The sequence below is a fragment of the Melozone crissalis genome, unplaced genomic scaffold (genome assembly GCF_028551555.1).
Source record: "Melozone crissalis strain CALT ecotype California unplaced genomic scaffold, PUWL_Pcris_2 ptg000004l_1, whole genome shotgun sequence".
Taxonomy (NCBI): Eukaryota; Metazoa; Chordata; class Aves; order Passeriformes; family Passerellidae; genus Melozone; species Melozone crissalis.
This window is the reverse complement of record NW_026535782.1, coordinates 35,162,486-35,178,772: the sequence shown is the minus strand read 5'-3', so window position 1 is coordinate 35,178,772 and position 16,287 is coordinate 35,162,486. Positions and strand designations below refer to the sequence as shown.

General features: G+C 38.0%; 1 protein-coding gene across 1 annotated transcript in view; it reads left to right on the top strand.

Annotated features, from left to right (window-relative positions):
• The window catches only part of DCN (decorin), a 38,647-nt gene extending 32,902 nt beyond the window's left edge, over positions 1-5,745 (top strand). The window contains exons 7-8 of the mRNA XM_054275110.1: positions 2,273-2,411; positions 4,239-5,745. Of these exons, the coding sequence (XP_054131085.1) occupies positions 2,273-2,411; positions 4,239-4,433 (334 nt within the window). The 3' untranslated portion in view covers positions 4,434-5,745. The remainder of the gene's footprint in view (positions 1-2,272; positions 2,412-4,238) is intronic.
• The last annotated feature ends 10,542 nt before the right edge of the window (positions 5,746-16,287 follow it).

Sequence of the window (16,287 nt, the reverse complement as noted above, 5' to 3'; positions counted from 1 at the left end):
GCTCCAGGTTTTAAAGCACTCTCTGCCCTGTGCTTAAGCAGGAAACATAAGCATAGTCAGAGATGCTCTTTTGCAAAGGTGAGAGGTAAGGAAGAGCATGAACAAGGAGCACATTGCACAAAACAGACAGATGGGGAAAGGAGGGAGCCATGGAAGAGCTCTAGCCCACCATAGAGAACCCCAGCTTTTTTTTAATATGACTAAATTTTCAGAGATATTAGGACAAGGTCAACCTTGTTAAGGCCTACTCAAGACTGACAGTCTTATAGCTGCCCTAAAGCACAAATAAACTTTGAGAAACAGGTAATTTTTCTGGCTGTGTTAAGGAATTTTAAATTGTAAAATGCAAGAGCTTGGTGTATGTCTGTTCATTCTCTTTTGAGTTTTCTTGCATTCTAGTAGATGCACAAAATTTATCATTTTTGTTTGTTTTCCTTGTAAAATTATTCCAGTCTTTCAAAAGCCTTCATTGAGTGATTCAGTAAAAAACCAATAATCTTCTGAAAATAAATCCAAAAAATACTTTGCTGATTACATGCAGGAATGAGTTCCAAGAGAACATTCACATTACACATCCTTACACATGTTGATATCACCATGTTGATATTACACATGTTGATGTTACGCATGTTGATATTACCATGTTGATATTACACATGTTGATGTTACCAACATCTATATTCTAATGAAACTTACTGAAATGGTCTAGCTTTAAACAGTGGAAATTGAACCAAACAAAGTGAGTTTTCGCTTAGATGTCAGGAAAAATTTCTTTACTGAAAGGGGGGTCAGGCACTTCAACAAGCTGCCCAGGGAAGTGATAGAATCAGCTTCCCTGGAAATGTTCAAAAGGCACAGGATGTGGATGTGGCTCCTGGGGACATGGCTTAGGGGTGAATGTGGTGGACTGCATTAACGTTTGGACTTGCTGGTCTCAGAGGTCTTTTCCATCCCTAATGATTCTATGATTCTAAACCCATAACAATAATAACAGTGCTGAGTATCATGAAGTTTCTTTCAAAAACACAGTGGAAATGATTCAGCGGGGATGTTGGAGAAAAATGGTGAAAAATTATTTGAGAGTTTCTTCAATTTTGAGATATGTTTATGATGATGCTCTTCAATGATTTAGAACACTTGGATGAGATTTACTGAAACACTGGGAAAATGTTACTTATTCACTAATGAGAAAGGAAGTAATATATCAAATGTATGAAGCAAGAATGATTTGTGAAATTCTTCCTTTCTTTTCCTATGGGAAGGGCAATGGAGACCATATTCTTTCCAAATCACCCTCTGTTTTATACAATAATATTGACGTACTTCATCTGCAAGCATAGCCCCAAGTGACTGAGAGTTTTTGTAAGACATTTAGAGGAGATGTAATTGCATATAATTTCATTCCTTATGGGATTTAGGTCCACTTCACTACAGACTCCCATAATTTCATTCTTTCCCTAAAAGACTGTGCAAAGGGACTATTTTTCTTCAATAGATTTATATGAAAGTCAGAACTGGTTTTCTTGGTACTGGTCTCCCAGGTTTGACACATCTGCTTGTCAACCTGCGTATGTAGAGAGCACATATTTAGATATGTGTCAAACAAGAATTTATAGCCCTCTGAAAAAACATGGAGGTTTTTTTTCCAATCTTTTCAAAGACATTCACTATGAGTACCCATCACTGAAGTCCATTGTAAGCATTCTGTAGAACTTCAGAGAGAATTGCTATGTAGGATTCAATTCCCCAAGCGATGCTAAATCTTGGTATACCCTATTCAAAAGAAAGTTCATTCTAATAACTTTTAATGAAAATTCTTTATTATCAAATTCTAGCTAGGAGAACTGTGAATTGATTTCTGAGCAAAGTAAATTCATGTTATGTAAGTGGGAGCTCACATTAAACTCTCCATTGTCAGTTAATAGTTTGAAAGCATTGCCATATCCAAATTAGTGGCATAAGACTATTTGCATTATATGTAATACTAATTAATACTAGGAAACTTCTCATCCATAAAGATCAAGCAAGAATTTTCAGTCCTGTGATTTTGTTCTAGTTTCAGGCCCTGACTTCTGAAACTGCTACTAGCTACAAGATTGCAGGCTATTAGATAACTGTGAAGAAGGCTTTCTTTAAAAGTACTCCTCCATAGCAAATTATTTTAACATGAGGTCTCTTATTACCTGTATTAAATTCTCTTATCAATTAAGCTGTTAAGAAGTCTCAGAGTATTTTCCCCCTCAATATTAATTTTTTTTTTCAAACATTTCAGACTGGGTCTCAGTTTCAACAGTATTTCTTCAGTTGAGAATGGCTCTCTTAACAATGTACCTCACCTGAGGGAGCTCCACTTGAACAACAATGAACTTGTCAGAGTACCCAGTGGACTGGGTGATCACAAATACATACAGGTAAAGTTTATCATACTGTATCAGAGAGCAATAGATGGAAGATTCCTAATGGTATTTGTGTGTTTATTCAGTCTTGAACAGAAATGTGCACAGGATTTTTAACTTGATGCAAGTTTCATAAGCACTTGAATTTTGAAGGAAATGTTGAATACAACAGGAAGACTCTTATTGCAATTTTTTGGTGAAAATGGTTATGGAGATGTATAGATCTGGAGGTGTACATTTGTTGTGTCTGTATGTCTGAAAGGCCACAAAAAATATGGTATTATTTTTGAACTTTGGTTTCCTCATTACTCAAAAAATAATTTCTAAGACAATTTCTTCTGTTGATTTTTTTTTTCATTTCTACTGAGTGACGTTTTGCAACCTTTCCCAATAACCTTTCCTTTGTTATCTCACAAAACAGTGCCATCAGGAGGACAAACAGACAAAATAGGCATTTCACATCACCAGAATTTCTGATGTCGTTTTGACCAGATATCTAGAAATATTTCCTCTTGGAAGCAATTCAAATCTGTCTTCACCCAGACTAAGATTTTACAGGAAAGAAAGCTCTCAAAGAATGAAGACTCCTAAATGTAAATTGCCCCCTTCTTGTTGCTTGGAAAAATGCTCCAAAAGTGATGAATCTGGAGCTGAATAATATTCATCAGCTACTTTAAATTGTCATTAGTGTTACTTTGGCTCTGAGTCCTGTATAGTTGCACTCATGAGAATGAAAATATTAGAGTTGGAGAGAAACCAATTGGCATCAAATATGGTCTCTGTATGATGTCGTTATAGCGCACGATACAACACAAAGTACCATGACTCCAATAGAAGGGTGCAAGAGAGATTTATTATAGCAATATGTTGCTTTTCTACCTTTTCCAGATATTTACATTCACTTAACATACACATTCACTGCCCATTGGTTATAGGAAAGAATCAAAATTCTCAGTAGGTGACCAAGGAGCCATGTCATTGTGAGCCAGCTACAGTCCACATCTCTTAACTTTCTCTCCTTCATCACATCGCCGTGGTGACAACCTTGGTGTCTTCCTCAGGAGAGATATGGGGCTTCCCTTTACCTTCAGGAAGCCTTTTCTGGCTCACAAGAACAGCACAGAATGTCTTTCCTGCAGTATACAGTGCATGCTCCAGAGCCACAGTGTTGTATTCGTAACTTCACATCTTTGGCTCCTCTTTTAGTTACAGTTCCACCAGCTGACAGCAACATTATTGTGATGGTGTTCACAGGGGTCCCAGGATGAGGGAAGAGATGAGAATGTTGACTCCATGTTTCAGAAGGCTTGATTTTTTATTTTATGATATATATTATATTAAATCTATACTAAAAGAATAGAAGAAAGAATTTAATCAGAGGGCTAGCTAAGAATAGAAAAGGAATGATAACAAAGGCTTGTGACTGACCAAGACAGCCTGGACAGCTGGACTTTGATTGGCCATTAATTAGAAACAGCCAACATGGACCAATCAAAGATCTACCTGTTGCCTTCCACAGCAGCAGATAATCATTGTTTACATTTTGTTCCTGAGGCCTCACAGCTTCTCAGGAGAAAAAATCCAAAGGAAAGGATTTTTCATAAAATGTGTCTGTGACACATTATTAGATTCCTTGCACAGTTTGTGCACTTTCTGTAGAAATTATGTCAATTGGGTATATGCTAGGTATTTCAAAAGGTAAATAGAGTCAAAGATTTGTTTGGAAAGAAGACATATTTGCATAATGTTGCCAAAACACATCTGAAGCATTTAATATGAAACATTTTCTCTTATTTGCCGTGATAGCTCAATTTCTCACTTCAGTACTTGTATGCTTTTCAGGTGGTCTACCTTCATAACAACAAAATTGCTTCCATTGGCATCAACGACTTCTGCCCCCTTGGCTACAACACCAAGAAGGCCAGCTACTCCGGCGTGAGCCTCTTCAGCAACCCCGTGCAGTACTGGGAGATCCAGCCCTCTGCCTTCCGGTGTATCCACGAGCGCTCCGCAGTACAGATTGGGAATTACAAATAGATCTCTAGGGATGGGGGTCGGTTGTGTTCCAGCTAAAGTGTCTGTCCTCATAGGCCTGTTCCAAAAGCCGTTGCTAACAATTAACGCCAAATGCCAGAAACTTCACTTTTAAGTGGAGGTGATCCATTGATGTAGAATTAATGAGACATAACAGATGTACAAGAGCGAGCATACCACCAATAAGAATTGCCCACTGTGCTTTAAACTGACTTATTTCAGCCTTCTTTTCCAGCATGCTTTCTGTGGCATTTTTCAGTTTGCTGAATGCTGCAGGTTTTCAGATTCCACTGTATATGAAATTCGGAGTAAATATTTGTCAAGTTATGATTTATTAAAAAAAAAAGACAGTGATTGAGGTTATTTTTATAGCCACACACAGAGAAAAATAGCAGAGGGGAAAAAAGACTCTCAAATCATCTTGAGACTTGAGAAGGTAAGAGTTACCTCCTTTAAATTTATTTCAAGCCCTGGAGGTTTAAAAATATCCACTATAAGATAATTCTGAATGTATCTATTTAGCAGAGGCAAATAAAGTTGTTGCTAATGTCATTATTTTTGAAAAAAATAAATAAATTTGTATTTTACACATAGTTCTTTAAAGTTTGCCATTCTTCTAGAGCAATGCTATTCAGAATTAGCCTAACATCATCCTAATGAATAAAATATTGAGTAGTCTGCAGTAAAAAACTTGTAACCTATATCTGGAGCTCGATGACTAAATTTCTCTAGAGCGAATCCTTCGTACCTTAGTCACAAGAGCAGTTTTTATGACTGTACTGCCTTGCAGAGTATGGTATAAGGGTTTAGTAATTGTTATCAGTCCATGTATTTGTCTAAAAAAAACCCATAGCAGTTCACTTTTCACTTGTTCTTCATTGTACATTTATCAACATCCTTTACTGGTTTTGGTTTTTAAAAAATGGAATTAATTGTGAAGTAGAGATATGCAGGCTCCTCTGTCCGACAAATTTGTGGAATTTTAACTATAGAAGCAAAACCATAAGTATAGGAATATATGAAGTGAAACAACTGCTATTGTGGACATTGTTGAGACATCATTTGTAGATGCATCTATTTAGAGTGATTTGGAGCCCTCTGTAAATTGGGATTCTTCAACCCATACCTGTGGGTAGCAAGCACATCAAAGGTAGGCTGCACATATCTACTGTCAATCTTCAAAGCTAAACATATACTCAATAAAAACATCACCTGAAAAAAATCTTCTGCAGACTCTTAATACTCCAAAGTCAATCTCTCTAATTTGTAAAACTTATATGTCATTTATATTAAAGAATAATGTAATACAGGCAAACTCCAAAGTGTTTGTCTTTCTTCTTTTGTTTTGATAGAACAACATACATGTGTCAGAACTTTAAATAAGTCTTGAAAATTGAACATCTTTGGCATAGTGATAGCTAAAGTAAGAATAAGTTCTGTGAAATTCTTTTGCCTCAAGGAGCATTTTCATGCCTGACTTTCATAGGTATATTTTCAGGAGCAAACAAATATAGTCTTTTTATAGCTGTCATTTATTCAGTAGTAAATGATTGGAAACAATATGACTCACTATAACCGCTACACAGCAAAAAGCATGTTTGCACTCTTCTGGGCTATCTTCTTCATATAGTAGCCAATGATTTCTCTGCTTCTATCTGTTTTCCTTCTGGATTTCACATTTTAGAGAGTTATTTTTAAATAAAACAAACAGTATATGATATCTTTCTGTCACAGGAGCGAAAACACTGCAGCAAATCATCAGTTATGGGTTTTTTCCTTTTGGTTCTTGGTTGGATGTTGACTGTTGTGCAGAGACTTCATGCAGAAAACTAAGTACTGGCATTTCAAGAGAGGACAAAGGCACTGTCTTAGCCTGAAAAACTCCACAGAGTTTGTAAGTACATGGTTACAGAAAGATATTCACACAAAAAAAAACAACAATTACATAAAGCATCATGTAAACATATGCACAAACTCTCCATTTCTCCATCCATAGTTTTAACATCTCACATACTAAGGCTTTCCTTTCAAATTAGATCAAAACTTCAACAAGTCCAGAAGAAAATATCTGAGTCTGCTCCTCCTCTGTAATACCCTATCAAGCTTGCTGCTGTCTGTGAAAGCGTAAGTTATTTCCCATAAAATACATTCCCTTCTAACAACCAAAGGCTGCAAAGATAGCAGGACTTCCCTGATCCCCAGTCTTTCTCAATAAAACAAAACAAGCAAATCCTGTAACAAGAGACCTAAGCAAGATAATTTTGAAAAATTTGAAAGGTAAGCACACTGTAGGTTTTCCATAAGTTGTGCAGCCACACCAGTAATATTTGACTGATGGGATTCTATCCATGCACAGCATCTGCAGAGACTTCAAAGCAGTGGGAAGCCCAATACTTTCAAAACTGCTCTTCATATAAATAAAGAACAGATGGTTCTTCCACTTAAAAACAAAACAAGGAAAGAAAAAAAAAAGAAAAAAAAAAGAAAAAGAACAAACACAAACAATGTATAAACAATTGGGTGGAAAGAAATAAGAGAACTAAAGCAGAAAAACTTTGGGCCTTGCAGTGCATCTTCAACTTCTTTGTAAAATATGAAGACAGTAAATGGTCACAACTGTTGGACTCAAACACATAAAGAATAACTAATACCTTGTTTCCTGGTGCAGGCTAAAGCAAACCTTACTGCCAACAAGGGTCTGGCCATCTTTTAGTCTTGTTTCTCCTACAGTGCACCAGGTTATGGACTGTTGTTATATACTCAATTGCTGATGTATAAATGGCATTAAATCTAATTTCATTTCCAGGAAAGGACCAGTTCTTAAATCCTTGGCATCAGTGTGTTGCTCTCATTTCCAAGACTGTACATTTTTTCAATTGCCTCCACAAATTGTTTCTAAAATCATCTAAGCACAAGGTTTGGTAACAGATCTTTGGCCCATAATTTGGTTTTGGGGGCCTTTTTTTTGAGGCGGGGGGCAGGGGGTGGGGTGGAGATTGGTTGGGGTTTTTTGTTTTGTTTTTTGGGGGTTTTTTTGAGCTGCTAGTGAACCTCTCTTATAATCGATTTCTGCCTATGTTAGCTGTTTTTGAAAACTGAGAACATTTTCTACCTCACACTCACTCATGTGTAAAAAATAGGAAAAAGCTGAAAAATTGTGTTTGTTCAAAGCAAGTATTTAACTCAATGTATTTCTAATATCATATGCAAAACAATTAAAAAAAGATTACAAACTTTCTGATTCCATCACTACTCTGAAGTGCCATCTAGTGTCACAGAGGGACAGTAACAAAGGTACTGTTAACGAGAAAACCAAAAGGAAAAGGTTTATGAAGCTTTATGAGAAGAGGGTACTTAAATTCACATACTCTGTTGTTTTGGTTTTCTCTTTTTATCAAGTCAGAGATGCAGAGCTGTGAAATCAATAGTCTTTTTGTACACCCACAAATGCACTTGCTTTGAACAACGATGTGTTTTTGCTCATTCTTTCTGTATGCACACATTGCTCTGAAGTCAGTTTTGCTTCAGAGACTCGCCTACATCTGTGTTTTCTGGTTTTTTTTTTCTGAAGAGTTGCCCTAATTTAGCTGAAAATAGATCATTCAAGAAAAAGGAAGATTAATTAAAGAGTCATGTTAGTGACAATTTGCAGAGCACTGAGGGGAAATATGGGCTATGAGATAGAGGTTCAATATTAAGTGCCTCATCTTCAAAATGAAATTATGAAATTCAAAATAGTTGATAATTTTTAGTGTAAAACTTTACCTAAAAATTCTCCAGCAGCTCCATCTGCAAAAGAACAAAGTTTCTGTGGATGTCCTGAAGAGGCACAAAAACTGTTGAGCTGTTTGGATTACACTCAACACAAACACTCAAACAGCTAGACTCATCAATGGCTGCATTTTAAGTGACACAAACCAGCCTTTGGCCTCCTGCCCTGCTTCCTGCTCTGGAAGTTCAGGGCTGTTACTGTGCCATGAGAGGATCAGTCTGCACACAGGCACCACTGAAGGCTGTTTACCCTGCCTGTTAAACACCACACTTTCCTTTCTGAGATTTAAAGAAGTGGTTTCTTCAGAACTGCTTTGTCAGGCAGTTCTCTTTCTCAGTGTGTACATTATGCTGCTTGAAAGCTTTGGAGATTACCTCTATGTGGGTGTCTGAAGTCAGTAGACCAGAAGAATGTTAATGCTCTGTTACTGCCTGCTTGAATTGGACTTAAATCTGCAGGAGAAAAAATGGGGAAAAAAAACTACGAGAAATTTTATTGTCCTAATTATATATTTATTTATATATTTCACACCTCTTTTTAGACTACAGCAGAAAAAGAATAACAAAATTATAACAGTGTGATGAGAAGCAGTGATGGTTGTGTTTCTATATCCACAAGTATTTCTGCAGCATGAAACACAGTTAAGAAGCTTTTGAAAAGCAGCAATAATTGTAGGCCTTGCATCTGCAAACACTTAACCACACAAATAGCTCTAATAGTTGCACTCAGAGGAGGTGAAAAAATACAGATGGGCATCAATTTTGAAGGTAAACAAAAAAAAAAAGTCATCTCTTTAAATATAAAAGGCTGTTTTAAAACAAAAAAAATCCAGAACTGTCTAAAACACCTCAATCGAGAAATTTTTCATACCAGGAAATGTCCCAGGTACTTCCTTTGGCTCACTCCCAGAAGGAGAGAATACTTGAAAATTATTATGATTTCTAGTCATAAATGGCATGATATTTTGTTTAGATGCACAAATATTAATTAATAGATGGGATGATGTTGTTCCTAGCTTTTTGCAGAATGGACAGTGGAATATGTACTGCTTTATTCTGGATATTCCCTGGATGAAAAGATAGAATTTACCCTCAGAAATTTCACTGATGATACAAAACTGGGGAGGGCTGTTGGCTGATCTGCTGAAGGCTGTACTGCCATTCAGTGGGACCTTGATAGACTGGAGAATTGGGCAGAGAGAAACCAATGAGGCTCAACAAGGGCAAATTCAGGGTCCTGCACATGGAGAGGAATAGGTCCAAGTGCCAGCACAGGCTGGGGCTGACCTGCTGGAGAACAGCTCTGCAAGGATGGGCCTGGGTGACAAGGTGACTGCGAGCCAGCAGCATCCTTGCAGCCAGGAGGGTCAGGGATGTCCTGGGGTGCGCTGGCAAGAGTGTGGCCAGCAGGCCGAGGGGGATGATCCTGCCCCTCTGCTCAGCCCTGGTGAGGCCACTCCTGGTGCTGTGTCCAGTTCTGGGCTCCTCAGGACAAGAGAGAAAGGGAGCTACTGGAAAGGGTCTGCAAAGGTGATTGAGGGACTGAAGAATCCCTCTTATAAGGAGAAACTGGGAGTGCTGGGCCTGTTTAGTCTGGAGAGGAGAGACTGGGAGGGGAATCTCACCAACACCTGTAAATATCGCAAAGGTGACTCTCAGGGGATGGTGCCAGACTATTTTCAGTGGTGCCCAGTGACAGGGAGAGGAACAGTGGCAATAAATTAAATGACCAGAAGTTTCATCTCAACATTAGGAAAAACTTGTTTACACTGAGGTGGCAGAGCACTGGAACTGGTGCCCAGTGAGGTTGTGGGGTCTCCCTCTCTAGACACATTCACAACCTACCTAGACAAGTTCCTGTTCAACCTGTTCTAAGTTGCTCTGGCAACTCTCAAGGTGCCTTCCAACTGTGATTCTGTACAAATTATTACAATTTACAAAGCTTTCTATATTCACTTTTAACATGAAATCAAGCAAAATTTTTCACACTCTTTATGTTATTGTCTAACCAGTATTACAGTATATATTTTGTGGTAAATCTAACTTACACCTTTTATTCATTTTCAACTAGTGTATTAAAGCATATATTATATTTGAATAAAAAACTTTTAAGAATTTTGTTGCTATTTTTGAAATTACAAGTTTATGCAAGCTACATTATTGTTTCCAGATGAAGACTTTAATTGAGATTAATTAGGCTAGTCCTGCTCTACAGAGTAATTTTTGAAAGTGTTCAAATCCCTAAAGTCATGGAAAATAGGGACCATGTGTCTGCTACTAAGCACATGTTAGAAAGTCCTTTTAGCAGGAAAAAACTCAGACCCAATTAAAGCTAATCATGTAGGATTCTGATGCTGGATCCTTTAATCTTTTAATTTCAAGGTATTGAATCTTTGCAGGAATCAAAAGCTTGTAAAGAATAAACCAAATTCCAGAGTGCAGAAAAAAAAAAGAAATTTCAAGATGCATAAAATAATCTCAACATGAAAGAAAAATTCTAACTACTGCTTGCCTATGCTAGAAACTCTAGACAATTGAAATGCTTCAAAAGCATTTCATATTCCCTTCAGAGAATAAACCTTCAGAGGTTTGCCCATACACATGATTCTAACATGGAAGAAAAACATGGATACATTGCAATGAATTCATGAAACAAAGCACTGACTTTGAAGTGATGGCTAACAGAGAGAGATTGAGAGATCCCAAACATCGAGTGACTTCATATTCCATCATGCCATCAAGAAAACGAAGCAAAAAGATTAGGCTTTTGGCTATATTTAAGATTTCTAAAAGATTTCTGCTCATTTTCAACACCAAATTCTTTAAAGACATGCCAATCTTTTATATACAGGGGAGCCTCTGCATGTGTAGATTACAGACAGATAGAGAAGACTGTGTGAATTTCTCTTTAACAGTTAGAAATAATTGGATTGTTATGGAAAAACTTAAATATATTAGCTCTTTACTGCTGTCAAAGGACTAAATTACAATGAAGTGTCAATATTCCCTTTGAACTGCCTTGATAGAATTCTGACACACAGGATTGTCTTAGACAGTGAGAATGGTTTCACACTATGAAAAAAAATGCAACAGCACAAGGATTTGAGATTATTCTGCAGAACTGGGAAAGAAATAGCATTAATATGAATTGAAGAAGACATGTCCCATTTATCAAAGCTCTGTCCTACAGAGAAGGAAGCTGAGGATGCCTCCAGCCCAGCTCCACCCTCTCTCACCTTTCAAGTGAGGCAGTTGAGACAAAAGAGCGTTCTACCCCTTGGTGACCTCATGGACAGCTTCTGGGCTGGTATGAGAGCAGATGGTACCTGAACACACGTGGACCTCATGAGCATCAAAGCAATCCCAGCATTGGTACAGACTGGGTCATGGGTGGTCTGAGACCATCCTGCAGAGAAGGATTTTGGGACATTGGTGGATGAATAATTGGATATGAACCAGCCGTGTGCACTTGTGGTCCAGAAAGCAAAACATATCCTGGGCTGCATCAAAAGCAGCATGGACATCAGGGAATCCAGGGAGCTGCTCCTCTTTTCCACGTTCCTGAGGAACCCACCTGCAGCTATGCATAAAGTGCTGGGGTCCTCAGCACAGGAAAGAGCTGATGCAGCGGGACTAGAGGAGAGCCACAAGAAGGGTCAGAGGGCTGGACACCTCTCCTGAAAAGAAACTCTGAGAGAGCTGGAACTGTTCTGGGAGAAAAAAAAGACTAAGAAGAGACATTATTGCAGCCTTTCACTAAATAAAGAAAGCTTGTAGGAAAGACAGAGGCTTTTTACCACAGCCTGTAGTGAGAGAATGTAAGGTGCAATGGTTTTAAGCTGAAAGATGGTAGAATAAGGTTGTACATGGGGAAGATTTTCCTTAAATTAAGGCTGGTGAGACTCTGGAACAGGTTGCTCAGAGAAGCTGTGACTATCTTGTCATTGGCACCGTTCAAGGCCAGGTGGGATCGGATTTTGGGCAAGCTGGCCTCATGGAAGGTATTGCTTATTACAGGGAGGTTGGACTACATGATCTCTAAAGGTCCCTTCTAAACCAAACCATTCTGTGATTCCAAATGCAGTATCAGGGCCCTGAGTACACCAGTGGGCTCTTGCTGCCATGACCATCACTTCTGCAGCCTCTGTCCACCTAGACTTCCACCCTTCATTGTCCAAGAGCTGCATTTAAGCTCAATTCCTTGTCTTTTCCCTGAGCTTGCAGCCGGGTTTCAGCAGGAGGAGAAGGCAAGCTGGCAGCCAGCACTCACACAAGGCAGAGAGCAGCCTCAGGACTGAGGTAGCAGTGCCACAGCACCCCATGAAGCACAGCAAAGCTGTTTGGGTGGCTGTAACAGATGTCCCCTGAGAGGGCAGGCTCAAGGTCAAGCTCAGATTGCCAGTCAATGATATAATGCCAGGTACAAAACTAGGAACAGCATTCCCAGAGCAGAGCTAGGACTGGGATTCAGCTGGAATACAGCTGCTGGAAAGAGGTGTCGGCAGTGTGGCTGGAGAATGATGAGTGATGAGACTGGAATAAAATCTGCATCATCTGAGTTAATTAGGAACCCAAATCCTGTTCTCCAAAGCCTTGAAGCCTCCAAAGCCTTTTCTAAAAATGTTTTGATGTATGTGACAAGTCATTAGTGGTGGCTTTCAGAAGAAAGATTTCCTGCTAATTGGTAAAGCAAACACCTTCTTCCCTTCACCAAGCTTTGAATCAAAATATTGTGGGCCATCACCTGCTCATCTATTCCCTGCTTGCTTGAAAGAGCAGCCCTCGTGGGCTCCCTGGAGAAGTAACCATTCTGAGATAACACATATCTGATGGGTCTCAGGGTTATTCAATTATGGTTGTATAAAAAGGTCCATAATAATGGCAAAGATTTAACTGCTAAAACACAGTGTAAAACCCTTCCCTTTATGAGTGGAGTTATTACAAATATGTGATCCTAGATCTCATTCTATTTTCATGAAATTGAATAGGAGCAATGGGTTTGCTATACCACAACTGAGTAGTTATATTATCTGTGTCTGTCTAGAAGCTACCTATGAGGTAAGGAAATCTGAATTATAGTGTTGCTCACCGGTACTGCTGTGGCTAAGTTTGTGTCAGCAGTTCTATGTGAAACCAGCTTTTCACCTTAAATATTATTCCTCTGCTAAATCTTGGAATCAGATCTTGTTTCTCAAGCATATTTGTTTCTCCTTTGAAAATTAAAAATAGGCCATAGTATCTTCTTTAAAACCTCAGTGTAAGGCAAAAGAGTATATAAATACAACCACATACATGCAATTACACTTAAATTTTGAGAAAATGGTGGAAATAATGAAATAATAATTTGATAAAATTCAAATTGTGGATCAGGGTATGTCAGCAAATCTTAGGACCTGAATGTCTACTTTCTTATTGATGGTTTAAGTTATATTCTAGAGTCTAAAGCTTCATTTATGTTATTAAGTAAAATCATGCTGTTTTCGAAGCCTGGAACATGACTTAGTCCCATCTGTGCTGTAAGGCTTTCTTGCCTCATGAAGCACAGTGGCTTAATTTAAGCTCTCTGTTGAGAGTGATAACTCCCAAACCTTGGCTAGGAATTGTTTAGTTCAGGCTAGAATCATGCAAAAACCTGTTTTGGTATACAAATACTGCAAAGAATAACTTGTCAGTTTCAGGGACATTATGTGATTTACTAGTCTAAGTAAAGCCTAAAGAAGAGAGAAGTCATCCATTTCCTTTTATACAACAAATTTTTTTTTCTAACATTAATATTTTTCATTTTTCTACTCAAATATTGAAAATGCTTTTAATCTGCCTGTTATCTGAATGCTTTACTTACTTTTTCTTAGTCAGTTGTAATGCTTTCTGCAATCCTTCATGGTAAATTTTATCTCTGGGTTTTTATATCTTTGAACAGCTGATAATATGGCATTCTGATCTGACTGAGACTTGGGAAGAGTTACAGATTGCAGTACTTTACTTTCCATACCCACAACCCAGAAGCCATTCCAACCCAATTGAGAAGAGAGAAAGGAGGACATTCCCTCTGAGTTAGCTTTCTATCACTATTCCAAAAGATGCAGCATCTCTCAAAATGCTGTTCTGTTTTATAGCATAATGTATTTTTTTATATATATATATATATATATATATATATATATATATATATATATATATATATATATATATGAAAATATTATGGAAGCATTAAAAGGTCTACTGGGAAGCTAAAGGGCCAGATGTTGATTCCAGTTTTGGTCCAATTCAGTTTACCATTTAACAAACACACACACACTTATAAAAATGTATAGGTATTGAATCATCCAAATACAGTAACTAGATGCTTGCTGAAGTCTAACAAAATACAAAATGAAGAAAAAAGAGTTAGTCTAAGTAGACGTCTGAAATCTATGGGAGGTGAACAAGTTTAATTGGGAAATGCTGTATTCTCCTTAAAACATTGCAGGATGAGGGAAAAAGTGCAGCTGGACCATGCTTGAGTTGGATGGAGATCAGCTTAGACCTTAAGCACATTTGTGTCCAGTCAAAATAAGTTTATGAGCACCTGTGACACAAAATGTCTTTAATAGTTTCTCTCCTTTCCAAAGTATACAACATATACAGTTATATATGAAAAGCTTTTCTTGACTGAAAGAAAGAAAACTGATCAGTGAGGCTGCAGGGGATGATCTAATGGAATCAGAGAACTGTCTTCACAGTTTTTATTTGACCTTTCAGAGAATTGCTTATCTTAGCTTTTTTTACTATTGCGATTTTTAGAGGTGGTAAGAAAATGGAAAATACCTGTGGGTCATGGCTGCTTGCAGTCTTGTACATCCCATTTTGCTTGGCTCTATTTTTGTGACATTTCATTGCAGATATTCTGCTGAATACACAGCTAAGAGAAGACTGTGGAGAGAATTGTTGGAGAGTACTCTTCAGAAAGTTTACACAAAGTGAAGCTATTACTTAGGAGACTGATTATTTCCTGGACTGGAGCTCCAAGGGCACAATTTAGCTTCCAAAAGATAAGGGTCTAATATCATTCTGGATTGCTTATATGTGCCTGGCATCCTGCTGCTACCTCAGGACAGGAGAGATCTGAGAATTCCTTAGCTGTGTAGATCTCCTAAATCCCTTAGCTGTGCTGTGCTGTGCAGCCCAGGCCATGCCAGAGAGCAGTTACACGTCCTTGCACTGCTTGACTGAAACCACAGGCAACTGCCTAAATGCAAATGTCTTGCTATTTAACCACTGCTGTTTAACCATTTCTTTGCTTTGCCATCAGCAACCATTTGAAAAGGGCACAAGTGTTAAAGTCCTCTTCCATAATCTACACAGGTGAGTTGGACACCTGAGAGCCTCTCAAATAATGCTGGTTGCCTACCTTTAGGTAAGTGAACACTGTTATAGTGTCTGTGTTGACAAGTGACTCATCCTCCAGGCTCCACAACTGTTTATTACATCCCCACTGATCCTGAGCAGTGCCTGGACTCTTATTACACATGTAGACCAACACCTGTGTTTGCTGTCTCCCAGGACCAAAATGTCAGATTCATCACATACCTGACACTGTTTATAATAACAGATAGATTGCATCTTGAAGAGAAGTGGAGGCAATCTTAGTGAGATATAAGGAGGAGTAACTTTAAAAAAAAAAAGTAGTTTTTTCAATGGGAAATTTGATTTTGTGAGATGCTTTTAGCAGTGCCATGTGGCTGTGTAGTAAAGCTTTTGTAGAGTTTCTCAACACTGCACAATTCTTAAGACAAAAGGCATTTCATAGAGCATGAGGTTAATCCACTCTGGATCTCCTGATAAAAATAAAGACAATTAAATCACTGGATTGGAATCTGTGGTTGCCAAAGCTGACCATTTAATATGGCCAAAAGCATGTTTCCAGCCAGCTCTTTCAGAGGAGCTCAATGTCCAAACAGGAAAAGGATGAACAAATTTGTCTGGAAGGAAAAAATTGTAAGAAAAATAAAAATACTTCTTCATATATCTCTTGTTTCTTGATATTACACCCAAAAAAGGCCAGTTTTAACCATAACTTGCTTTATTTCACTTGATAAGTAAAATG